Source organism: Osmerus mordax, chromosome 21 (assembly GCF_038355195.1).
Source record: "Osmerus mordax isolate fOsmMor3 chromosome 21, fOsmMor3.pri, whole genome shotgun sequence".
Lineage (NCBI taxonomy): Eukaryota > Metazoa > Chordata > Actinopteri > Osmeriformes > Osmeridae > Osmerus > Osmerus mordax.
The window spans coordinates 12,459,493-12,480,987 of record NC_090070.1 but is presented as its reverse complement, the minus strand read 5'-3'; the positions used below and the strand labels follow the sequence as shown (position 1 = coordinate 12,480,987).

General features: G+C 47.4%; 1 protein-coding gene across 1 annotated transcript in view; it reads right to left on the bottom strand.

Moving 5' to 3' along the window:
- The window catches only part of LOC136964897 (pancreatic secretory granule membrane major glycoprotein GP2-like), a 35,326-nt gene extending 14,694 nt beyond the window's left edge, over nt 1–20,632 (bottom strand). Inside the window, exon 1 of the mRNA XM_067258858.1 lies at nt 20,423–20,632. Within this exon, the coding sequence (XP_067114959.1) occupies nt 20,423–20,622 (200 nt within the window). The 5' untranslated portion in view covers nt 20,623–20,632. The remainder of the gene's footprint in view (nt 1–20,422) is intronic.
- Nucleotides 20,633–21,495: the final 863 nt, after the last annotated feature.

The following is a 21,495-nucleotide window of genomic DNA, read 5'->3' as shown; positions in this document are numbered from 1 at the left end:
TAGTGGTAGTGGGAGCAGCTGTGGTAGTCGTGGGAGCAGCTGTGGTTGTCGTAGGTGCAGCTGTAGTGGTAGTGGGAGCCGCTGTGGTGGTCGTGGGAGCAACTGTAGTGGTAGTGGGAGCAGCTGTGGTTGTCGTGGGAGCAGCTGTGGTTGTCGTGGGAGTAGCTGTAGTGGTAGTGGGAGTAGCTGTAGTGGTCGTGGGAGCAGCTGTGGTTGTTGTGGGAGCAGCTGTGGTGGTCGTGGGAGCTGCTGTGGTGGTCGTGGGAGCAGTTGTAGTGGTAGTGGGAGCAGCCGTGGTTGCTGTAGGAGCAGCTGTGGTGGTCGTGGGAGCAGCTGTAGTGGTAGTAGGAGCAGCTGTGGTGGTCGTGGGAGCAGCAGTAGTGGTAGTGGGAGCAGCTGTGGTTGTCGTGGGAGCAGCTGTGGTGGTCGTGGGAGCAGCTGTAGTGGTAGTGGGAGCAGCTGTGGTTGTTGTGGGAGCAGCTGTAGTGGTAGTGGGAGCAGCTGTGGTTGTCGTGGGAGCAGCTGTGGTTGTCGTGGGATTAGCTGTAGTTGTCGTGGGAGCAGCTGTGGTTGTCGTAGGAGCAGCTGTAATGGTAGTGGGAGCAGCTGTGGTTGTCAGGGGAGCAGCGGTGGTTGTCGTGGGAGCAGCTGTGGTTGTTGTGGGACCAGCTGTGGTGGTCGTGGGAGCAGCTGTGGTGGTCGTGGGAGCAGCTGTAGTGGTAGTGGGAGCAGCTGTGGTTGTCGTAGGAGCAGCTGTAGTGGTAGTGGGAGCAGCTGTGGTAGACGTGGGAGCAGCTGTGGTTGTCGTAGGTGCAGCTGTAGTTGTAGTGGGAGCCGCTGTGGTGGTCGTGGGAGCAGCTGTAGTGGTAGTGGGAGCAGCTGTGGTTGTCGTGGGAGCAGCTGTGGTTGTCGTGGGAGTAGCTGTAGTGGTAGTGGGAGCAGCTGTGGTTGTCGTAGGAGCAGCTGTGGTGGTGGTGGGAGCAGCTGTAGTGGTAGTGGGAGCAGCTGTGGTTGTCGTGGGAGTAGCTGTAGTGGTAGTTGGAGCAGCTGTGGTTGTCGTAGGAGCAGCTGTGGTGGTCGTGGGAGCAGCTGTAGTGGTAGTAGGAGCAGCTGTGGTTGTCGTAGGAGCAGCTGTAGTGGTATTGGGAGCAGCTGTGGTTGTCGTGGGAGCAGCTGTGGTTGTCGTAGGTGCAGCTATAGTGGTAGTGGGTGCCGCTGTGGTGGTCGTGGGAGCAGCTGTAGTGGTAGTGGGAGCAGCTGTGGTTGTCGTGGGAGCAGCTGAGGTTGTCGTAGGAGCAGCTGTAGTGGTAGTGGGAGCAGCTGTGGTTGTCGTGGGAGCAGCTGTGGTTGTCGTAGGTGCAGCTGTAGTGGTAGTTGGAGCCACTGTGGTGGTCGTTGGAGCAGCTGTAATGGTAGTGGGAGCAGCTGTGGTTGTCAGGGGAGCAGCGGTGGTTGTTGTGGGAGCAGCTGTGGTTGTCGTAGGAGCAGCTGTAATGGTAGTGGGAGCAGCTGTGGTTGTCAGGGGAGCAGCGGTGGTTGTCGTGGGAGCAGCTGTGGTTGTTGTGGGAGCAGCTGTGGTGGTCGTGGGAGCAGCAGTAGTGGTAGTGGGAGCAGCTGTGGTTGTCGTGGGAGCAGCTGTGGTGGTCGTGGGAGCAGCTGTAGTGGTAGTGGGAGCAGCTGTGGTTGTTGTGGGAGCAGCTGTAGTGGTAGTGGGAGCAGCTGTGGTTGTCGTGGGAGCAGCTGTGGTTGTCGTGGGATTAGCTGTAGTTGTCGTGGGAGCAGCTGTGGTTGTCGTGGGCGCAGCTGTAGTGATAGTGGGAGCAGTTGTGGTTGTCGTGGGAGCAGCTGTAGTGGTAGTGGGAGCAGCTGTGGTTGTCGTGGGAGTAGCTGTAGTGGTAGTGGGAGCAGCTGTGGTGGTCGTGGGAGCAGCTGTAGTGGTAGTAGGAGCAGCTGTGGTTGTCGTATGAGCAGCTGTAGTGGTAGTGGGAGCATCTGTGGTAGTCGTGGGAGCAGCTGTGGTTGTCGTAGGTGCAGCTGTAGTGGTAGTGGGAGCCGCTGTGGTGGTCGTAGGAGCAGCTGTAGTGGTAGTGGGAGCAGCTGTGGTTGTCGTGGGAGCAGCTGTGGTTGTCGTGGGAGTAGCTGTAGTGGTAGTGGGAGCAGCTGTGGTTGTTGTGGGAGCAGCTGTGGTGGTCGTGGGAGCAGCTGTGGTGGTCGTGGGAGCAGCTCTAATGGTAGTGGGAGCAGCTGTGGTTGTCGTGGGAGTAGCTGTAGTGGTAGTGGGAGCAGCTGTGGTTGTCGTAGGAGCAGCTGTAGTGGTAGTGGGAGCAGCTGTGGTAGTCGTGGGAGCAGCTGTGGTTGTCGTAGGTGCAGCTGTAGTGGTAGTGGGAGCCGCTGTGGTGGTCGTGGGAGCAACTGTAGTGGTAGTGGGAGCAGCTGTGGTTGTCGTGGGAGCAGCTGTGGTTGTCGTGGGAGTAGCTGTAGTGGTAGTGGGAGCAGCTGTGGTTGTCAGGGGAGCAGCTGTGGTTGTCGTGGGAGCAGCTGTGGTTGTTGTGGGAGCAGCTGTGGTGGTCGTGGGAGCTGCTGTGGTGGTCGTGGGAGCAGTTGTAGTGGTAGTGGGAGCAGCTGTGGTTGCTGTAGGAGCAGCTGTGGTGGTCGTGGGAGCAGCTGTAGTGGTAGTAGGAGCCGCTGTGGTTGTCGTAGGAGCAGCTGTAGTGGTAGTGGGAGCAGCTGTGGTAGTCGTGGGAGCAGCTGTGGTTGTCGTAGGTGCAGCTGTAGTGGTAGCCGCTGTGGTGGTCGTGGGAGCAGCAGTAGTGGTAGTGGGAGCAGCTGTGGTTGTCGTGGGAGCAGCTGTGGTTGTCGTAGGAGCAGCTGTAGTGGTAGTGGGAGCAGCTGTGGTTGTCGTGGGAGCAGCTGTGGTTGTCGTAGGTGCAGCTGTAGTGGTAGTTAGAGCCACTGTGGTGGTCGTGGGAGCAGCTGTAATGGTAGTGGGAGCAGCTGTGGTTGTCGTAGGAGCAGCTGTGGTGGTTGTTGGAGCAGCTGTAGTGGTAGTAGGAGCAGCTGTGGTTGTCGTAGGAGCAGCTGTAGTGGTAGTGGGAGCAGCTGTGGTAGTCGTGGGAGCAGCTGTGGTTGTCGTAGGTGCAGCTGTAGTGGTAGTGGGAGCCGCTGTGGTGGTCGTGGGAGCAGCTGTAGTGGTAGTGGGAGCAGCTGTGGTTGTCGTGGGAGCAGCTGTGGTTGTCCTGGGAGTAGCTGTAGTGGTAGTGGGAGCAGCTGTGGTTGTCGTAGGAGCAGCTGTGGTGGTCGTGGGAGCAGCTGTAGTGGTAGTAGGAGCAGCTGTGGTTGTCGTAGGAGCAGCTGTAGTGGTAGTGGGAGCACCTGTGGTAGTCGTGGGAGCAGCTGTGGTTGTCGTAGGTGCAGCTGTAGTGGTAGTGGGAGCCGCTGTGGTGGTCGTGGGAACAGCTGTAGTGGTAGTGGGAGCAGCTGTGGTTGTCGTGGGAGCAGCTGTGGTTGTCGTGGGAGTAGCTGTAGTGGTAGTGGGAGCAGCTGTGGTTGTCGTAGGAGCAGCTGTATTGGTAGTGGGAGCAGCTGTGGTTGTTGTGGGAGCAGCTGTGGTGGTCGTGGGAGCAGCTGTGGTGGTCGTGGGAGCAGCTGTAATGGTAGTGGGAGCAGCTGTGGTTGTCGTAGGAGCAGCTGTAGTGGTAGTGGGAGCAGCTGTGGTTGTCGTGGGAGCAGCTGTGGTTGTCGTAGGTGCAGCTGTAGTGGTAGTTGGAGCCACTGTGGTGGTCGTGGGAGCAGCTGTAGTGGTAGTGGGAGCAGCTGTAGTGGTAGTGGGAGCAGCTGTGGTTGTCGTGGGAGCAGCTGTGGTTGTCGTAGGAGCAGCTGTAATGGTAGTGGGAGCAGCTGTGGTTGTCAGGGGAGCAGCGGTGGTTGTCGTGGGAGCAGCTGTGGTTGTTGTGGGACCAGCTGTGGTGGTCGTGGGAGCAGCTGTGGTGGTCGTGGGAGCAGCTGTAGTGGTAGTGGGAGCAGCTGTGGTTGTCGTAGGAGCAGCTGTAGTGGTAGTGGGAGCAGCTGTGGTAGACGTGGGAGCAGCTGTGGTTGTCGTAGGTGCAGCTGTAGTTGTAGTGGGAGCCGCTGTGGTGGTCGTGGGAGCAGCTGTAGTGGTAGTGGGAGCAGCTGTGTTTGTCGTGGGAGCAGCTGTGGTTGTCGTGGGAGTAGCTGTAGTGGTAGTGGGAGCAGCTGTGGTTGTCGTAGGAGCAGCTGTGGTGGTGGTGGGAGCAGCTGTAGTGGTAGTAGGAGCAGCTGTGGTTGTCGTGGGAGTAGCTGTAGTGGTAGTTGGAGCAGCTGTGGTTGTCGTAGGAGCAGCTGTGGTGGTCGTGGGAGCAGCTGTAGTGGTAGTAGGAGCAGCTGTGGTTGTCGTAGGAGCAGCTGTAGTGGTATTGGGAGCAGCTGTGGTAGTCGTGGGAGCAGCTGTGGTTGTCGTAGGTGCAGCTATAGTGGTAGTGGGAGCCGCTGTGGTGGTCGTGGGAGCAGCTGTAGTGGTAGTGGGAGCAGCTGTGGTTGTCGTGGGAGCAGCTGAGGTTGTCGTAGGAGCAGCTGTAATGGTAGTGGGAGCAGCTGTGGTGGTCGTGGGAGCAGCTGTGGTTGTCGTGGGAGCAGCTGTGGTGGTCGTGGGAGCAGCTGTGGTTGTCGTAGGTGCAGCTGTAGTGGTAGTGGGAGCGGCTGTGGTGGTCGTGGGAGCAGCTGTAGTGGTAGTGGGAGCAGCTGTGGTTGTCGTGGGAGAAGCAGTAGTGGTATTGGGAGCAGCTGTGGTGGTCGTGAGAGCAGCTGTGGTGGTCGTGGGACCACCTGTGGTTGTCGTGGGAGCAGCTGTGGTTGACGTGGGAGCCGCTGTGGTTGTCGTAGGAGCAGCTGTAGTGGTCGTGGGAGCAGCTGTGGTTGTCATGCGAGCAGCTGTGGTGGTCGTGGGAGTACCTGTGGTTGTCGTGGGAGCAGCTGTGGTTGTCGTGGGAGCAGCTGTGGTGGTCGTGGGAGCAGCTATTGTTGTCGTGGGAGCAGCTGTAGTGGTCGTGGGAGCAGCTGTGGTGGTCGTGGGAGCACCTGTGGTTGTCGTGGGAGCAGCTGTGGTTGTCGTGGGAGCAGCTGTGGTTGTCGTGAGAGCAGCTGTAGTGGTAGTGGGAGCAGCTGTGATGGTCGTGGGAGCAGCTGTGGTGGTCGTGGGAGCAGCTGTGGTGGTCGTGGGACCAGCTGTAGTGGTAGTGGGAGCAGCTGTGGTGGTCGTGGGACCACCTGTGGTTGTCGTGGGAGCAGCTGTGGTTGTCGTGGGAGCCACTGTGGTTGTCGTAGGAGCAGCTGTAGTGGTAGTGGGAGCAGCTGTGGTTGTCGTGGGAGCAGCTGTGGTTGTCGTAGGAGTAGCTGTAGTGGTAGTGGGAGCAGCTGTGGTTGTTGTGCGAGCAGCTGTGGTTGTCGTGCGAGCAGCTGTGGTTGTCGTGGGAGCAGCTGAAGTTGTCGTGGAAGCAGCTGTGGTTGTCAGGGGAGCAGCTGTGGTTGTCGTGGGAGCAGCTGTGGTTGTCGTGGGAGCAGCTGTAATGGTCGTGGGAGCAGCTGTGGTGGTCGTGGGAGCAGCTGTGGTTGTCGTGGGAGCAGCTGTGGTTGTCGTGGGAGTAGCTATAGTGGTCGTGGGAGCAGCTGTGGTTGTCGTGGGAGCAGCTGTGGTGGTCGTGGGAGCAGCTGTGGTGGTCGTGGGAGCAGCTGTGGTGGTCGTGGGAGCAGCTGTGGTGGTCGTGGGACCACCTGTGGTTGTCGTGGGAGCATCTGTGGTTGTCGTGGGAGCAGCTGTGGTTGTCGTGGGAGCAGCTGTAGTGGTAGTGGGAGCAGCTGTAGTGGTAGTGGGAGCAGCTGTGGTTGTCGTGGGAGCAGCTGTGGTTGTCGTGGGAGCAGCTGTGGTTGTCGTAGGAGCAGCTGTAGTGGTAGTGGGAGCAGCTGTGGTTGTCGTGGGAGCAGCTATAGTTGTCGTAGGAGCAGCTATAGTGGTAGTGGGAGCAGCTGTGGTTGTTTTGGGAGCAGCTGTAGTTGTAGTGGGAGCAGCTGTAGTGGTAGTGGGAGCAGCTGTAGTGGTAGTGGGAGCAGCTGTGGTAGTCGTGGGAGCAGCTGTGGTTGTCGTGGGAGCAGCTGTGGTTGTCGTGTGAGCAGCTGTAGTGGTAGTGGGAGCAGCTGTGGTGGTCGTGGGAGCAGCTGTGGTGGTCGTGGGAGCAGCTGTGGTTGTCGTGTGAGCAGCTGTAGTGGTAGTGGGAGCAGCTGTGGTGGTCGTGGGAGCAGCTGTGGTGGTCGTGGGAGCAGCTGTGGTGGTCATGGGAGCAGCTGTAGTGGTCGTGGGAGCAGCTGTGGTGGTCGTGGGAGAAGCTGTGTTTGTCGTGGGAGCAGCTGTGGCTGTCGTGGCAGCAGCTGTGTTTGTCGTTTCAGCAGCAGCTGTGGTTGTCGTGGCAGAAGCTATGGTTGTCGTTTCAGCAGCAGCTGTGGTTGTCGTTTCAGCAGCAGCTGTGGTTGTCGTGGCAGCAGCTGTGGTTGTCGTTTCAGCAGCAGCTGTGGTTGTGATGTGATTAAGAGCTTGAATGGACAGGAATAACAGCAGACCTCCTGACATCATCATCATGCGACCCATCATGCAAGCCAGAGTAAAACCTTAAAAGTTTTGAGAAAGTTATTACATTCACATATTAGCTAAATAAGTTAGGCCATCTTGACTAGAGTTAAAGTTTAACATTTCTGTCACATTCAAGACAATTTAACAACACAGACACGTGGTTCTTGTTCCCAACTAGCTAGATTGTGTATGACATCTCTCCCCATGTCCTCCTTCAGTTGTTCTGTGTTTCTGTGTTGTAGTGTTTTGTTCCCCCACTAGATGTCCCCCATATTCTATGTTGCCCTTTGCTGTCACAGGTGTGTGTCCTTGCTAATCAGTCTGATTGCCCACCTTTACAATCCAGTCTTGTCGGCAAGGCCGGATCTACCATATGGGCAACCTGGGCACGTGCCCAGGGGCCCTTGGGCATAGAGGGGCCCTCTGAATTTTTATGATTACCATCAACATAATATAGATAATTTTATAATTAAACTGTAATTTTATGTGCTCTTGGGGGCCCTCTGGTGGCCACGGGGGCCCTAAGCAGCCGCTTAGTTCGCATATGCCTTGGGGTGGCTCTGGTAACATGTTTTGGCGTTGAAAAGGTCACGGGACAATGCCGGAAAATGCTGTCCCATTCCTATTTAGAGTATTTTGATCCCTTGAAGCCTCTTTCTTTCAATCACTTTCCATGTGACTTCAAGAAAGTCTGTGAGGGTCCTGGGTTTGTGGTGGAGATTGAGACGTGAGGGTTCAGTGTTTGGGGTGGAGATTGAGACTGGGGGATTCTCTTCCAGATTGTCTCTTGTGCGTTACCAAGCCTTTTAAGGACTTTTGAGTCCTGGGGCATGTTCAATATAATCAGGGTTGGGAGGATTACTCAAAAATTGTAATCCAATACGTTTACCTGTTAAAAATTGTAATCAGTAACCTAATCCAAGTATCACAATATTTAAGTAATGTAACCTGATTACATTCCGTTACTTTTGGATTATTTCAAAGCACAGGCAGAGCGGATACCATGGGAGATTGCCAATATTTACCGCTTCGAATTGAAATTGGAGACGATATTATGTGTAAAGACAAGTTTCTTAATACGTGTTGTCAATATTGTCAATTAAAAGTCTAAACCTTTTACTTACGAATAATTTGTTTGTGGGAGTGACCTGAGTTATTTCAGGAAAGAATTACGTGTCCGGTTTGGCCATTCGTGTCAGGCAGCTATGACAGTAGGAGCACTTTTTAGCCTCGATTTTAGCAGATTTCTGTGAAACTTGGAAAAACATGAATTCTAGCTATATTATGTACACTTTAAGCTAAATGTACATGCCTTGTTTGGCCAATTTGGTCGATTGTGGAAGAAAGTCGAACGTTTTTTAGTTATGGAGAGCAGTATCCAGCCATAGCGCTAGCTAGCTACTTTTGGAGGAGGGGAATTCCGTTTTTTCAAAATGTTCCACTAATCACTATAATGGTCATAACTTTTAATCAAAATATGATATTTCTAATCTGTCTTGTGTTCTACATTGCCCACAGAAATGCGTATTTTATATGTGTAATCCTGTTTGTAATCCAAATTTTTCCTAAAAGTATCTGTAATCTGATTACGTCTTTTTTTTTTTGTAACTGTACCGGACTACATACCTTTCTTTTGTATCCCGATTACGTACCGCCGTTACATGTAATCCGTTACTCCCCAAACCTGAATATAATTTACAACCCAGTCTTGTTTGGTCATTCTCTGACAGATTGTCTTGGACAACCAAATTTAGCCCAAACCGTACAGTGTGCAGCCGTCTTAATTCGAGTCAGATTAAAGTGCCCAAGATAATTGAGGGTGCACCATATTCTTAAACAGCCCAAGAACTATACACTCTGGTCTTGGTCATGACTTGGCCTCGGTTTCGATGGTCTTGATTACAACACTCATTACAGTAGGCTATCTGCACCAAGGTCGTAGCCATGGAGTCAACACTGGGGAGGACGAAATCCCTGCTGGAGAGTCTGAGGGTCCCCCTCTGAAAACTTTTTCTGTTTAGTTATGAATATGTTAAAAATGTTTATGATAATTTCAGACAGCTTGCGTGGTTGCCTGTCGTAGCGTAGCACATTTATATTTTATTTATATTTTCATATCAATATATTGGGGGGACATTTTGACCAGATTAGAATATTTACATTTAGTCATTTAGCAGATGCTCTTATCCAGAGCGACTTACAGTAAGTACAGGGACATTCCCCCGAGGCAAGTAGGATGAAGTGCCTTGCCCAAGGACACAACGTCATTTGACACGGCCGGGAATCGAACCAGCGAACTTCTGATTACTAGCCCGATTCTCTAACTGCTCAGCCACCTGACTCCCACTCGAATATTAGGGGGATGTGTGTCCCCCCCCAATATATATTATGATTATGGCCCTGATCTGCACCATCCTTTGTCATCCTATTCCTTATAAAGGACAGTATACAGGCACCCCTTTAAGGAAAACAAACACGTTTGCTGTAATTAGTAGGCTACCAGACACTTTCCACCTGCTAATAAATGAATCTAAAGGTAATCTACTGTAGCAACAATGTTGCCAATACAGTACAAGCACCTTTTCAAGGAAAACGATAAACAAGTCGGCTGTAATTTCAGACTTCCACCTGCTATTAGCTGCATAAACTGCTTTTTGCCAGCAAGTTAATTTGCCAGCCTTAACCCTTGTGTAACCTTCAGGTCATTGTGAACCACGATTAAAATAAAATTCCTTACTTTATTTTTGTATTCGGTAAAGTTGTCACAACACCACAATGGGTCACAATGACCCGAAGGCAGCACAAGGGTTAAATAATTGTGTTCCTGCTTGCCTTAGTTAGTCTACGGGTTCTCTTGACTTTATATACATTCATGATGTCAGACATCTGGGGTAACAGTAAGAGAACATTTGTACAAAATATGTAGGGGAGGATTTGCAGATGCGTTTTCAGTTTTAGAATGCAGCCAAATCAGAAATATCACATCATTGTGAATTAAGTAATCCGTGTTTGTAAGAAAGATAAGCAAATGCAAATATATAATCACATTGAAGTACCCAGGTAGATGTTAGTACTTACATGCACTAGAACATTGATCTGATCACACTGCTCTCTCCTCCTCAGTCAAAGTGAAGACACTGATAAAGCCTCAAATGGGCCTTTGAATTCTGTTCTGCACCTGCCTGCTGTCAGCACATGTAGGCGAGTTCTCTGTCAGGTAGGAGGGATGTAAATGCACCTGTTGCTCTCAGGTTTATTCATAAAGAGAATGTGGACCTGAATTCCAGGGGTAAGGATAGTGTGGGGAGGTGAGAGAGAGGAGGAGGTGTCCAGAACCATATAGTACAAAGAGAAAACACACCCAATGCCCTGAATCGTCCAGTAGAAGAATACATTTATTTTTGTGTATAAAATACCCTACTTCCTTGTTCATTATAACAAAACCATTATTTTGGGGCTAGACCCTGAACCTGTTTGTGTCTCCTTGTCACCGGCTGACAACCAAGCCCCTGATCACGCTACAGGTTATGTTTCACAAAATGTATGGGAACTTATAAAGACAAGGCACATAGTGTAAATACAGGGGCACCATATAGGGGGAAAAGGTATGACGATTCTAAGGGCCCCTGACTGACAGGGGCCGAAAATAAAATAAAAAACGAATAGAAATTCTAAACTTTTTTTTTTTTTTTTTCATGGGGCCCAAAATTCCTGGTGGCGCCCCTGTATACATAGCATGACTGGTATTCCCTTGAGGCATGGGACATTCAGAATGTTTCTTAAACGTCAAACAATTTGCATATTCACATACTTTTAGACACTCACACAGTATGAACAGGAATGTGAGTTGTGTATTCACTTCTGCACAAGAACCTGCTCGGCTACAGTTTTTTGGAATGGACAGCACAGCACATATTGCTGCTCAGGTTCTTCACATGTTGCACATTGCATCATACCTGCTTCATACCTGACAGGACAAATGTCACACTGTCAGGTTGTGTGATTATCTATGTGAGGTATTAGGCTTTTGGGTGGCAGTTGACCTTTTAGTGATGTTATGTTTGAGATATAATGAGGTTGTGACATAATGATGTCCTGTTCTTACCAGACACACTATGTATGCATCGCTTTGGATAAAAGTGACTGTTAAAGATCCTGTAAAGTAAATTCCATGTTTTGCTTCTAAGCACATTATATACGTGTGAAATGAGTTCCTGAAAGCATGTGCAAAGCGCTAAAACTTTGTCGCACTGAAATGTGGAGTTAGACCGAAGAACAGTTTCTCCTCCGTTTTCAGATCAGGTTTAATGGGCGGAGCCAAACAATGCCCTATCTACGTCATTTCGCCCTATCTACCTCAGATCACTGAATGGCTCCTCCTGCTGTACTGTTATTGTAGCCTACATCAGCTAGCTAGCTAGCTTCAGGATGTCTCCCACCAACCGCAACTGCATCTTCCCTGGATGCAAGAACTCCAGCTGCACTGCAACACCATTTAAGTTCCCTATTGATAATGAAAGGAAAAATAGGTGGATAGATTTTGTGAAGAGCCACGCTGATGGAAAGCTTCGGATAAACTCCAACAGCCGCCTCTGCAGTGACCATTTCATGGCGGATAGTTTTAACATGGACCAGAGACAAACGGGTTTCAGGGACACACGGCTTCTCTTGCAGCGCGGAGCCGTACCGAGCATCGCCCTCCCGGCCGTTCCTCCTCCGGTCGCACCTGGACCATCCACCGCTGCCAGCAGTTCATCACTCAGTTCTGTGTGCTTGTTATAATTATACTAGATCACTTTTCCAGAGGTATCTCTGCTATGAGTTAATGCAAACCGCTAAATTGATATTAGGCTACTCGGTGTAGAATGATGGTATTTTGGTGAAATGGTAGATAATGTGTTAGAAGTAGCCTAGTTGGAGAGTTCACTGTCTGCTGTTTCTGGTTTTACTGTTACAGCTCAGGGGAACATTTCATTTATATGCATCTGTATGTTTCACTCATTGAACAAATAAATTCTAATTCTATATGGTTTTGTTCGGCTTGACATAGCGTCCATTATCTGGGTCGGAGGTAGGCGCTAGGCAGCGAGGGGCGGAGCTTCAGCTCCCTCAGGCGACACGCCCCCCCAGTCTCAAGCAGAGAAGACTGCTGATTTTTTCACGATTTCAAAGCCTAATTTAACATACTTGTCGGTGTTATTTTTTCATTCGAATTTGGATGGGTAGTTAATAACACATTATTCTGTGGTGTGGCGAACTTAAAACTTACTTTCAGGTCCACTTCACAGGATCTTTAAATTAGTAAATTAGTGGTGGTAGAGAGTGGCCGCTGTCCGTGGTGCTGCAGGGGTCCACTGCAGGATCCCTCCTAAAGATGGAACCACAGCCTCTGTCCATGGTACTGACAGACACAAGCTCAGTATTTATCAATGAAGAGGGAAAAACTATAGGATACTGTATTTGGAATAAAACAAACGTAGAAAAAAACTGAAAGAAGTATTGAACATTAATGCATTAGTGCATCAATTGAATTATTGACAGGGACACCACCCTACTTAAGTAGTCACACAGCACGTCACATTGACTGCCTGACATGCTACCCAATTTCCTCTGATTGAGCAATGCATCCCTGGCCTGACTGACTCTGAGAAGCCCAGTGGAATATTTTAATGGGGCTCAAGTTTACTTGGGATGACACCAAGTTCACAACACTGCAATGTTGTGTGTTCAACATGATTTAATATTCGGTAGGACCTTTTGTTTTGGTTTGTATGCTGTTTCTTTGTATAATGCACCAACTGGAGTAACGCTCCTAATGTCCTTGTATGCAGAGCTGTACCATTAGAAGTTATTTAAATTCAGTTTGAGTTTCAAGTTTATTGCCGTTTATGACAAGTACAAGTACATTGGAATAATGTAACTTAATAATATTTCAATGTCGGTAGAGCACAGGTAGGTCCCCGGGGAAGGAGATAACGGTGCCAGTAAATCAGATAAACCATCAGAACACCCCACAAATTCCAGGACATGAAAGAGCTACCTCCTGGATAGGCAGCTACTGTAGAATCACATTTGCATATTTCTGTCTTGTTGAGACACTCAGTAGTTATTTGAGTTGTGGTATGTTCTTTTGGCACATAAACCTGCTTAGCTAGAACCGTCCCATCATTTGATGGCATGACACTAAAGAATGAGCCTAACACACTGAGAAAATTTGCATGAATGCATCAAATCTCAAAATAAATGTATTAGACCAGGAAGAGCTGGTGGAAGTGGCCGGGGAGAGGGAAGTCTGGGCCTCCCTGCTTAGGTTGCTGCCCCCGCGACCCGACCCCCGGACAAGCGGCAGATGACGACGACAACGACGATTGTTACACAGTTGTTGATTTGAGTCAAATTGGGGTCACAAGCCTAAAAACCACTGTTGGGAACCACTGTCCTAAGGGAAGGAGAGAACGGTGCCAGTAAATCAGATAAACCATCAGAACACCCCACAGTTCCAGGACATGAAAGAGCTACCTCCTGGATAGGCAGCTACTGTAGCATGAAATGTTGCATGAATACTTCAAATCTCAAAATAAATGTATTAGGATTGTTACACGGTTGTTGATTTGAGTCGCCGATCTGGGTTTTGATAGACTTCAGACAGCAGGACATTAGAAGTGGGAGCAGCTGAAGTTGTCATGGAGACTTCTATGGGAAGAAGTTACATCAGCAGTCACAGGGCTAGATCACCCACAGACACACACACACATACATACACACATCACACACATACATACACACATCACACACATACAGACACTCAAACATCTCTTCACATCCTAGGCCATGATGTCTGTTAAAGATGAAAAGACGTACAGCTAGATGGGTTCTCTTGATGGGTTTATCTTGATGGGTTCTCTGGGTGGGTTCTCTGGATGGGTTCTCTTGATGGGTTTATCTTGATGGGTTCTCTGGGTGGGTTCTCTGGATGGGTTCTCTTGATGGGTTTATCTTGATGGGTTCTCTTGATGGGTTCTCTGGATGGGTTCTCTTGATGGGTTCTCTTGATGGGTTCTCTTGATGGGTTCTCTACCCTGGCCAAAGCTGGCACTGTTTCATTCATTGATTAAAGACTGGCATCTAGTGTAACCATTGAGATCTGCAGTTTAGAACTAGGAAGAGAAAATGTATTCTTGCTTGGACAGATCTTGAACATTGATACTGACCTAACAGAAAAACAGTTTTGGTGGCTAATTTGTATTTTTCCAGATATAGTGGTGGACCTTTGGTATGTTTTGGAAGACTTTTGACAATTGACTTGTAAATTCCTTTATGGTAAGTTATCAAAATCACATCCCCTTCTGGCAAATTTCAACATGAAACGTCAGAACAGTATGTTAGATTTTGAAAAGGGTTGGTAGCATCAGCATTGCAGGGGTGGATTGTTGTGAAATGTTGTACAATGTACAAGTATTATTTTATTGTATGGTACATAATCTGTGAATGATTAATAATAATAATGAACTTCATTATTAATGATTTACTTAACCCTTGTGTTATCTTCGGGTCATTGTGACCCTTCAGTCATTGTGACCCCCCCACGTGTTGCGACAACTTTACCTCATACAAAAATAAAGTGAAGCATTTTCTTTTAACCGTCGGGCTGTCTCAGACCCCCCACAGAGCGAAGGTCAAAAGAAAATGCTTTTTATTTGTTTTTGTATTGGGTAAAGTTGTCGCAGCACAACGATGGGTCATTGTGACCCGAAGGCAGCACAAGGGTTAATTCCTGTGGTTGAGGCCTGTGGTTGAGGCCATGCAGATTGAAGATGATGCTGGATGGATGACTAAAATATGATTTAAAATGTTCACGCATATCCTCACATTCCAGATCTGCATCATCATGATGGCTGTTAAAGATGAAAAGACATTGTGTCGCTAGAAAGGCCCGATGACTTGGCCAAAGCTGGCACTGTTTACTACGGTACATTGGTTAAATACTGCCTTCTAGTGTAAACATAGAGATCTACAGTTTTGAACTAGGAAGAGAAAACATTCTTGTTTGAACCGATCTTCACTATTTATACTGGCATAACCTAAAAACAGTATTAGTGTCTGCTTGTGTTTTATTTCCATCTCTGTTTTTTCTATATCTCATAATAACCTTTACTAACAAACTGTAGTTGAGGCCTGTGATTGAGGTTTGCAGCGAATAAATCTGATGACGGCAATTTTTACTTCTTTATTAGAGTCAGATTTCATCAAGCCTTGACTATTACACATAAATCCCTGGTTTTGGTCCAGATAAGTGATTACGTTAAAGGAAATGTAGTATGTTTATTTAGTAGGCTATACTTATTTCCCAGTGTTCCCACTATTCCCTAGTATGAAATTAATAATTATAGAATGCAAACCTTCAGAAACAGAAACCCACAATTTAAAGCTTATAGTTATTTATATGCAGGGTGTTCTGTCATCATTTCCAGGATTAAAACATTTAAAAAGACAGGAGAGAGCCTGAGCTGGTTTGCCATAGGGATGGTCATGAAGCCGTTCAATTATTATTATTTTTTTTTTAATTTGTTTATTTGATCAAGAGGGACAGTGTACATTCATAAACATTAAAATGTAAATGCACCCTATTATAGCCAAAAGGCTAATTTCCATTGGCAGTCCCTGTGCCAGAGGGAAATATAACGTATATCAAACATAACATTGACAATATATACAAAAAAAAATAAAAAATAAGAAACAATAAAATAAAATACAATCCCAATATACAAGTTCTACTGCTTACCCACTAGTGATCACATTTTTGGTTATTTATCAACCATGTTTTAAGATGACTTTTAAAACAGTTGGATGAGGTTGATTCTCTAATGTTTTGAGGTAGATGGTTCCATTCCCGGGCTGACCTAATTGAGAAAACCGACTGTCCAAATACACTTTTTTTTAAAAGGAATAACACAGTCTCCTCTTGCTGCCCCTTGAGTAGCACTGGTTGCTGGTGTTCTAAACTTGACTAGGCTGCATAGTGGTGGGGGGGGCCAGGTTAAACCGGATTTTGAACATTAAACAGCAGTTCTTGAATGTGATCATGTTGTCCCAACTTAAAAGTCTGTACTTATGGAGGACTAAACAGTGATGGTGTGATTTAGGCTTTTTGTCAAGTATTTTGAGAGCCTGTTTGTAAAGAGACATTACTGGTTTAAGGGTAGTGGAGTTGGCAGTAGACCAGGTGGGTAAGCAGTAGTTAATATGAGATAAAAACAACGAGAACAAGTACATTTTAGCAGCCTTGGTGAACATGTGATTTCTAAGATGCCTAAAGTTGGCTAAGGTGAATTTTAAATGTTTGCATATTTTTTAACATGTTTTTTAAAAGTAAGTTGATTATCAATCAAGATACCAAGATATTTGTATTCCTTCACAATCTTGATTCTTTGATCAGAAATAAACACATCGGGTTCAGTGTGAGACTTGCTGGTTTTAGAAAAAAACAACCTGAACCTGTTTGTGTCTCCTTGTCACCGGCTGACAACCAAGCCCCTGATCACGCTACAGGTTATCTTTCACAAAATGTCTGGGAACTTATAAAGACAAGGCACATAGTGTACATACAGGGGCACCATATAGGGGGACAAGGCACATAGTGTACATACAGGGGCACCGTATAGGGGGACAAGGCACATAGTGTACATACAGGGGCACCGTATAGGGGGACAAGGCACATAGTGTACATACAGGGGCACCGTATAGGGGGACAAGGCACATAGTGTACATACAGGGGCACCGTATAGGGGGACAAGGCACATAGTGTACATACAGGGGCACCGTATAGGGGGACAAGGCACATAGTGTACATACAGGGGCACCGTATAGGGGGACAAGGCACATAGTGTACATACAGGGGCACCGTATAGAGGGACAAGGCACATAGTGTACATACAGGGGCACCGTATAGGGGGAAAAGTTGTGACGATTCTAAGGGCCCCTGACTGACAGGGGCCCTTAGAATCTAATTGTCACAAATCCCAGTGATGGGACCCAAATGCAGACCGGGACTGGTAGGTGGTGAAAAAAAAGGTATTTATTGGTGACGGGTGGGTACAGGTGATGGTGGTAACAAACGTGCAGGTCGGTGGTGAGGGTGGCTAGGCGGGAGTGAATGGGTCTCAAGGGTGCAGAGGCTGAAACAGAGGAGCAGGAGTCCGGTCAGAAAAATAAGGAAAAATTTGCAAAGCGAATGACTAGTGGAATACTTTAAATACAGGCACTAAAGCGCAACGTACTGGTACGTCTAACGATCCGGCAGGGACTGTATGTCAGGCCACAGGTTAAGTAGTGGTAACGATGATCAGGAGCAGGTGTGTAATGGAAACAAGCTCAAGCTTCTTTTATTTTTTTCATGGGGCCAAAAATTCCTGGTGGCGCCCCTGTATACATAGCATGACTGGTATTCCATTGAGGCATGGAACATTCAGAATGTTTCTTAAATGTTAAACAATTTGCATATTCACATACTTTTAGACACTCACACAGTATGAACAGGAATGTGAGTTGTGTATTCACTTCTGCACAAGAACCTGCTCGGCTACAGTTTTTTGGAATGGACAGCACAGCACATATTGCTGCTCAGGTTCTTCACATGTTGCACATTGCATCATACCTGCTTCATACCTGACAGGACAAATGTCACCCTGTCAGGTTGTGTGATTAGCTGTGTGAGGGATTTGGCGATATGTGTATATGTGTTTGTGTGTATGAGTGTGTATGCGTGTGTATGTGTATTTGTGTATATGTGTGTGTATGTGCGTGTGCAACATGCGTGAGTTTGTCAGGTATCTTATTTTGCTCCAGTAGTGAGTCCATATCCAGAGAGAGAAATTATTCACGTAACCTTCCACAGTGTGGAGTTTGAGCCAAAAGGGTCAGTATGTGCTTACATTACATTTATTCATTTAGCAGACGCTTTTATCCAAAGCGACTTCCAAGAGAGAGCTTTACAAAGTGCATAGGTCACTGATCATAACAACAAGATAGCCAAAAAACATCGCGAGTAGCCAAAACATGAAGCACACATTGTGAACAACCAAAGTAAGTGCCAAAGGAAGCTTGCTTAGAGCCAGAAGGGTCAGTGTGTGCTTAGAGCCAGAAGGGTCAGTGTGTGCTTAGAGCCAGAAGGGTCAGTGTGTGCTTAGAGCCAGAAGGGTCAGTGTGTGCTTAGAGCCAGAAGGGTCAGAAGAAGACACGATTATTTTCACGACCTTGGATGTTTCTGTTTATGTACATTACATTTAATAAATATAATAATAATAATAATTCAGTAATATTTAATTAATTTTCATAGTAACAGATGTTTTTGAGTTTTGTTCGGCCTTTGGTGGATTATCTTTGTAGAGATGATCCAGGGGCGTCGCTAAACCCTTTATAGTGGGGCACGTGCCCCAGTATAAATCTGCTGTGCCCCAGTAAAATCTAAAGTTTGAGTTTTAACAATTAACTTTATTGGTCAGTGCATTAATTTAGATTGATAATCCCGGAAAAAAAACACAGTATCCCAATCACGCTTGAAAAATCAAAGCAGTTTAACCGAAAACACAAAACGATGTCAGCAGAATTCCATGTCAGCACGCTCTTCTGAGCTTGCCAAACAGCCACTGCAGCACGCACACAGAAGTCCAGAATTGAGGTAGGCACACCTCGAGGACCCTGAGGCGAGCGAGGAAGATTGTGGCCGACTCCTCCCACCCTGGACACTCCCTGTTTCAGTCACTCCTCTCCGGCAGAAGACTGCGGTCCATCAGGACCAATACCTCACGCCACAAAAACAGTTTCTTCCCTTCCGCTGTTGGCCTCTTCAACAAGGCCAACGGACCACATTGACTCTAATGACTTCTTGCTTAAAACACACTGCTTTTTGCACTGCATTACAATAATGGTATCTTTTACATTTGTATTTTTTTTAATATTTGTATTTTTGTATTTTTATATTTTTATATTGTAATTTACGGCAACTTATATTTTATTTTATTGTATATTTAATTCTATTCTAATCCCACTTAGTACTGCTAGTTTATGTACCCTTAGTATAGATAGTCCACATATTTAAATTTTAGGTATATGTTTATTGTATGCACCTTCCTGCCAAAGCAAATTCCTTGTCTGTGCAAACTTTCATGGCGAATAAATCCCATTCTGATTCTGATTCTGATGGCTGAACGGTTAGGGAGTCGGGCTATTAATCAGAAGGTTGTTGATTTGATTCCCAGCCGTGCCAAATGACGTTGTGTCTTGGGCAAGGCACTTCACCCTACTTGCCTCGGGGAGAATGTCAAACCTCTAACTTGATATTAGGCTTTTACTCCTGTGTTACAGCTCAGGGGAACATTTCATTTATATGCATCTGTATGTTTCACTCATTGAACAAATACATTTTAATTCTACACTGTTTTGTTTGGCTTGACGTAGCGTCCATTATCTGGGTCGTAGGTAGCTTACTTGAGAGAGGGGGCCGAGCTTCAGGTCCTTCAGGCGACACGTCCCCCCAGTCTCGAACAGAGAAGACTGATGATTTTCTTACGATTTCAAAGCATAATTTAACATACTTGTCGGTGGGGTTTTTTCATTCGGATTTGGAAGGGTAGTTAATAACACATTATTCTGTGGTGTGGTGAACTTGAAACTCGTTTTTAATTCCACTTTACAGGATCTTTAAGACACTTATTTTTGGAGTCTGCTTTTGGGTCCACACTTGGATTCTGACAGATACATTTTATTTATGAAAGGACGACACCCAATAAGGAACTGAAAATAACCACTATAAAACAATGGTGGTGTTTTCTAAGATGGTAGTGCGTTGATGCAAAGAAGTACCATTATTTTCCATTACAAAGGTTACACAGTGAAACACCGCAGTTTACATTAGACAGGAGAGATTATGTCGTGGTCACTATGATTATGGCTACATGTTGTTTTTCCAGAAATCAGTTCTGAGGAAGGAGTGACATCAGATCACTTTAGACTCTGGTCCCTGAAAGGTAAGACACAAACTCTTACTTTAGAGACCTTCACTGTGACATCATCATGATTGACAGATCGGGAGGCGGGGCTGGACCCCATACTCACAGGTGATTGGTCCGATGGTGAGGGGCTTGAGGGACTCAGAGACAGAGCGGCCCGTCCTTCTAGAACACACCTGTAGAGAGAGACCGGAGAGAGAGTTAAGAAAAAAATCTCAAAGGGAATTGAAGAGAGATAGATTTTAAGTACAAGAGAGACGAGAGGTAGAGAGACCAGAGGCAGATGGACTAGAGGCAGAGAGACGAGACACAGAGATACCAGAGGCAGATGGACTAGAAGCAGAGAGACCAAACACAGAGAGATCAGAGGCAAAGACACCAGAGACAGAGAGACCACACACAGAGAGACCAGAGAGTCAGAGAGACCAGAGGCAGAGAGACCAGAGGCAGATGGACTAGAGGCAGAGAGATCAGAGAGTCAGAGAGACCAGGAAGGAGGGTGGGAGGACTCACAGGAGAGCAGGAGGAGTTCCTCTGGTCACACAGGTTGAGGCTGCAGTGCAGGTAGACGTCCCTGTAGTCCCCCTGGAACAGGAACAGCAGTGCAGAGAAGCGAGCCTGGAGGGACAAGCCACTCTCCTCCATGGTCACCTGGTGACGGTCAGTAGGACACCTGGAGGAGGAGAGAGAGAGAGAGAGAGGGAAAATAAACACAAATCTCTCTTCAGCTGATTTTACACACACACAAACACACATGTCAATATTCAGGGTCACATACTTGTGCTGGATGAGGAGGTATTTCAGGAGGTCATTAGGATCAGGGGAGTGGGTGGCGTAGCAGTCCTCCAGAACGACCACAAAGCGTCCAATCTCCGTCTCCTCAACAGACACGCCCACATGCAGGACGGAGCCCAGGGGCAGAGTGACCGGGCCTGCTGGGTAAGGAGCTGTGTAGCTGGAGTTGGGGAACAGGGACATGGAGGCCCTGGCCTTGGGACCAACTGCTACAATTCCGATTCCATTCATCCTGTCCACAGACCAAGAAATTGTGGATTTTTTATCATGTTCCTGCATTGGCTAAAGTATTAATGGAATTAGATTTTTCTTGCCTAAAGTCCAATGATGTCCTAAGAAACCGTTAGACGTTAATCGTCTTGGTGTCTTGGACTCATATCGTCTATTTCTTAGAATTTCCTATTTTGTACAACGTGTTGTACAAATGTCAGTCTACGTGAATTTTAAAGTTTAAAGTTTTAAGTCTCAAACAATGTTAATTTTCTAACTTTCCAAATTGATTTTGTGCACACTTCTCTATTAATCTATAAATACATTGGTCTGAGTGCTCAAGCGAGAGGGTGTTGAGGCGCCCTTACATACGGCATGCGGGGCACGACGGCCAGGTCAATGCTGGCGTGGGTGTTCATGGGATAAACGCAGCTGAATGGAACATCGATAGGGGTGCTGACCCTGTTTTGGCCCACAGCGTAGAGGAACAGAGTGTTGGAGTAGATGGCGTGGGTGGTGTTTGCCTGGAGAGATAGATGGACGCGGGGCGCGGGGTATAACAAGAAGACAGGGAGAAGGAAGGAAAGGCGATGAAGAAGAAATTGAAGGGATTAGAAGAGGCAAAGGAAGGAAAAGGAAGGAGGGTTGTTAGTCTTTCCATCTGATGCTAAGTTGTGGATAAAAGTGCAAAAATTTAGTTAATCAATAGATAAACGTATTGAATCATCTAGGCTAAGCAGCAGCAGCCTGTTTCAGCCTGTCTGTAGGTAGAACATTTCCATCCCTTTGCTTAGACCTTAGAATATTTCATAATTTCTGCTCACAAATAATTGTATCCTCTTACCG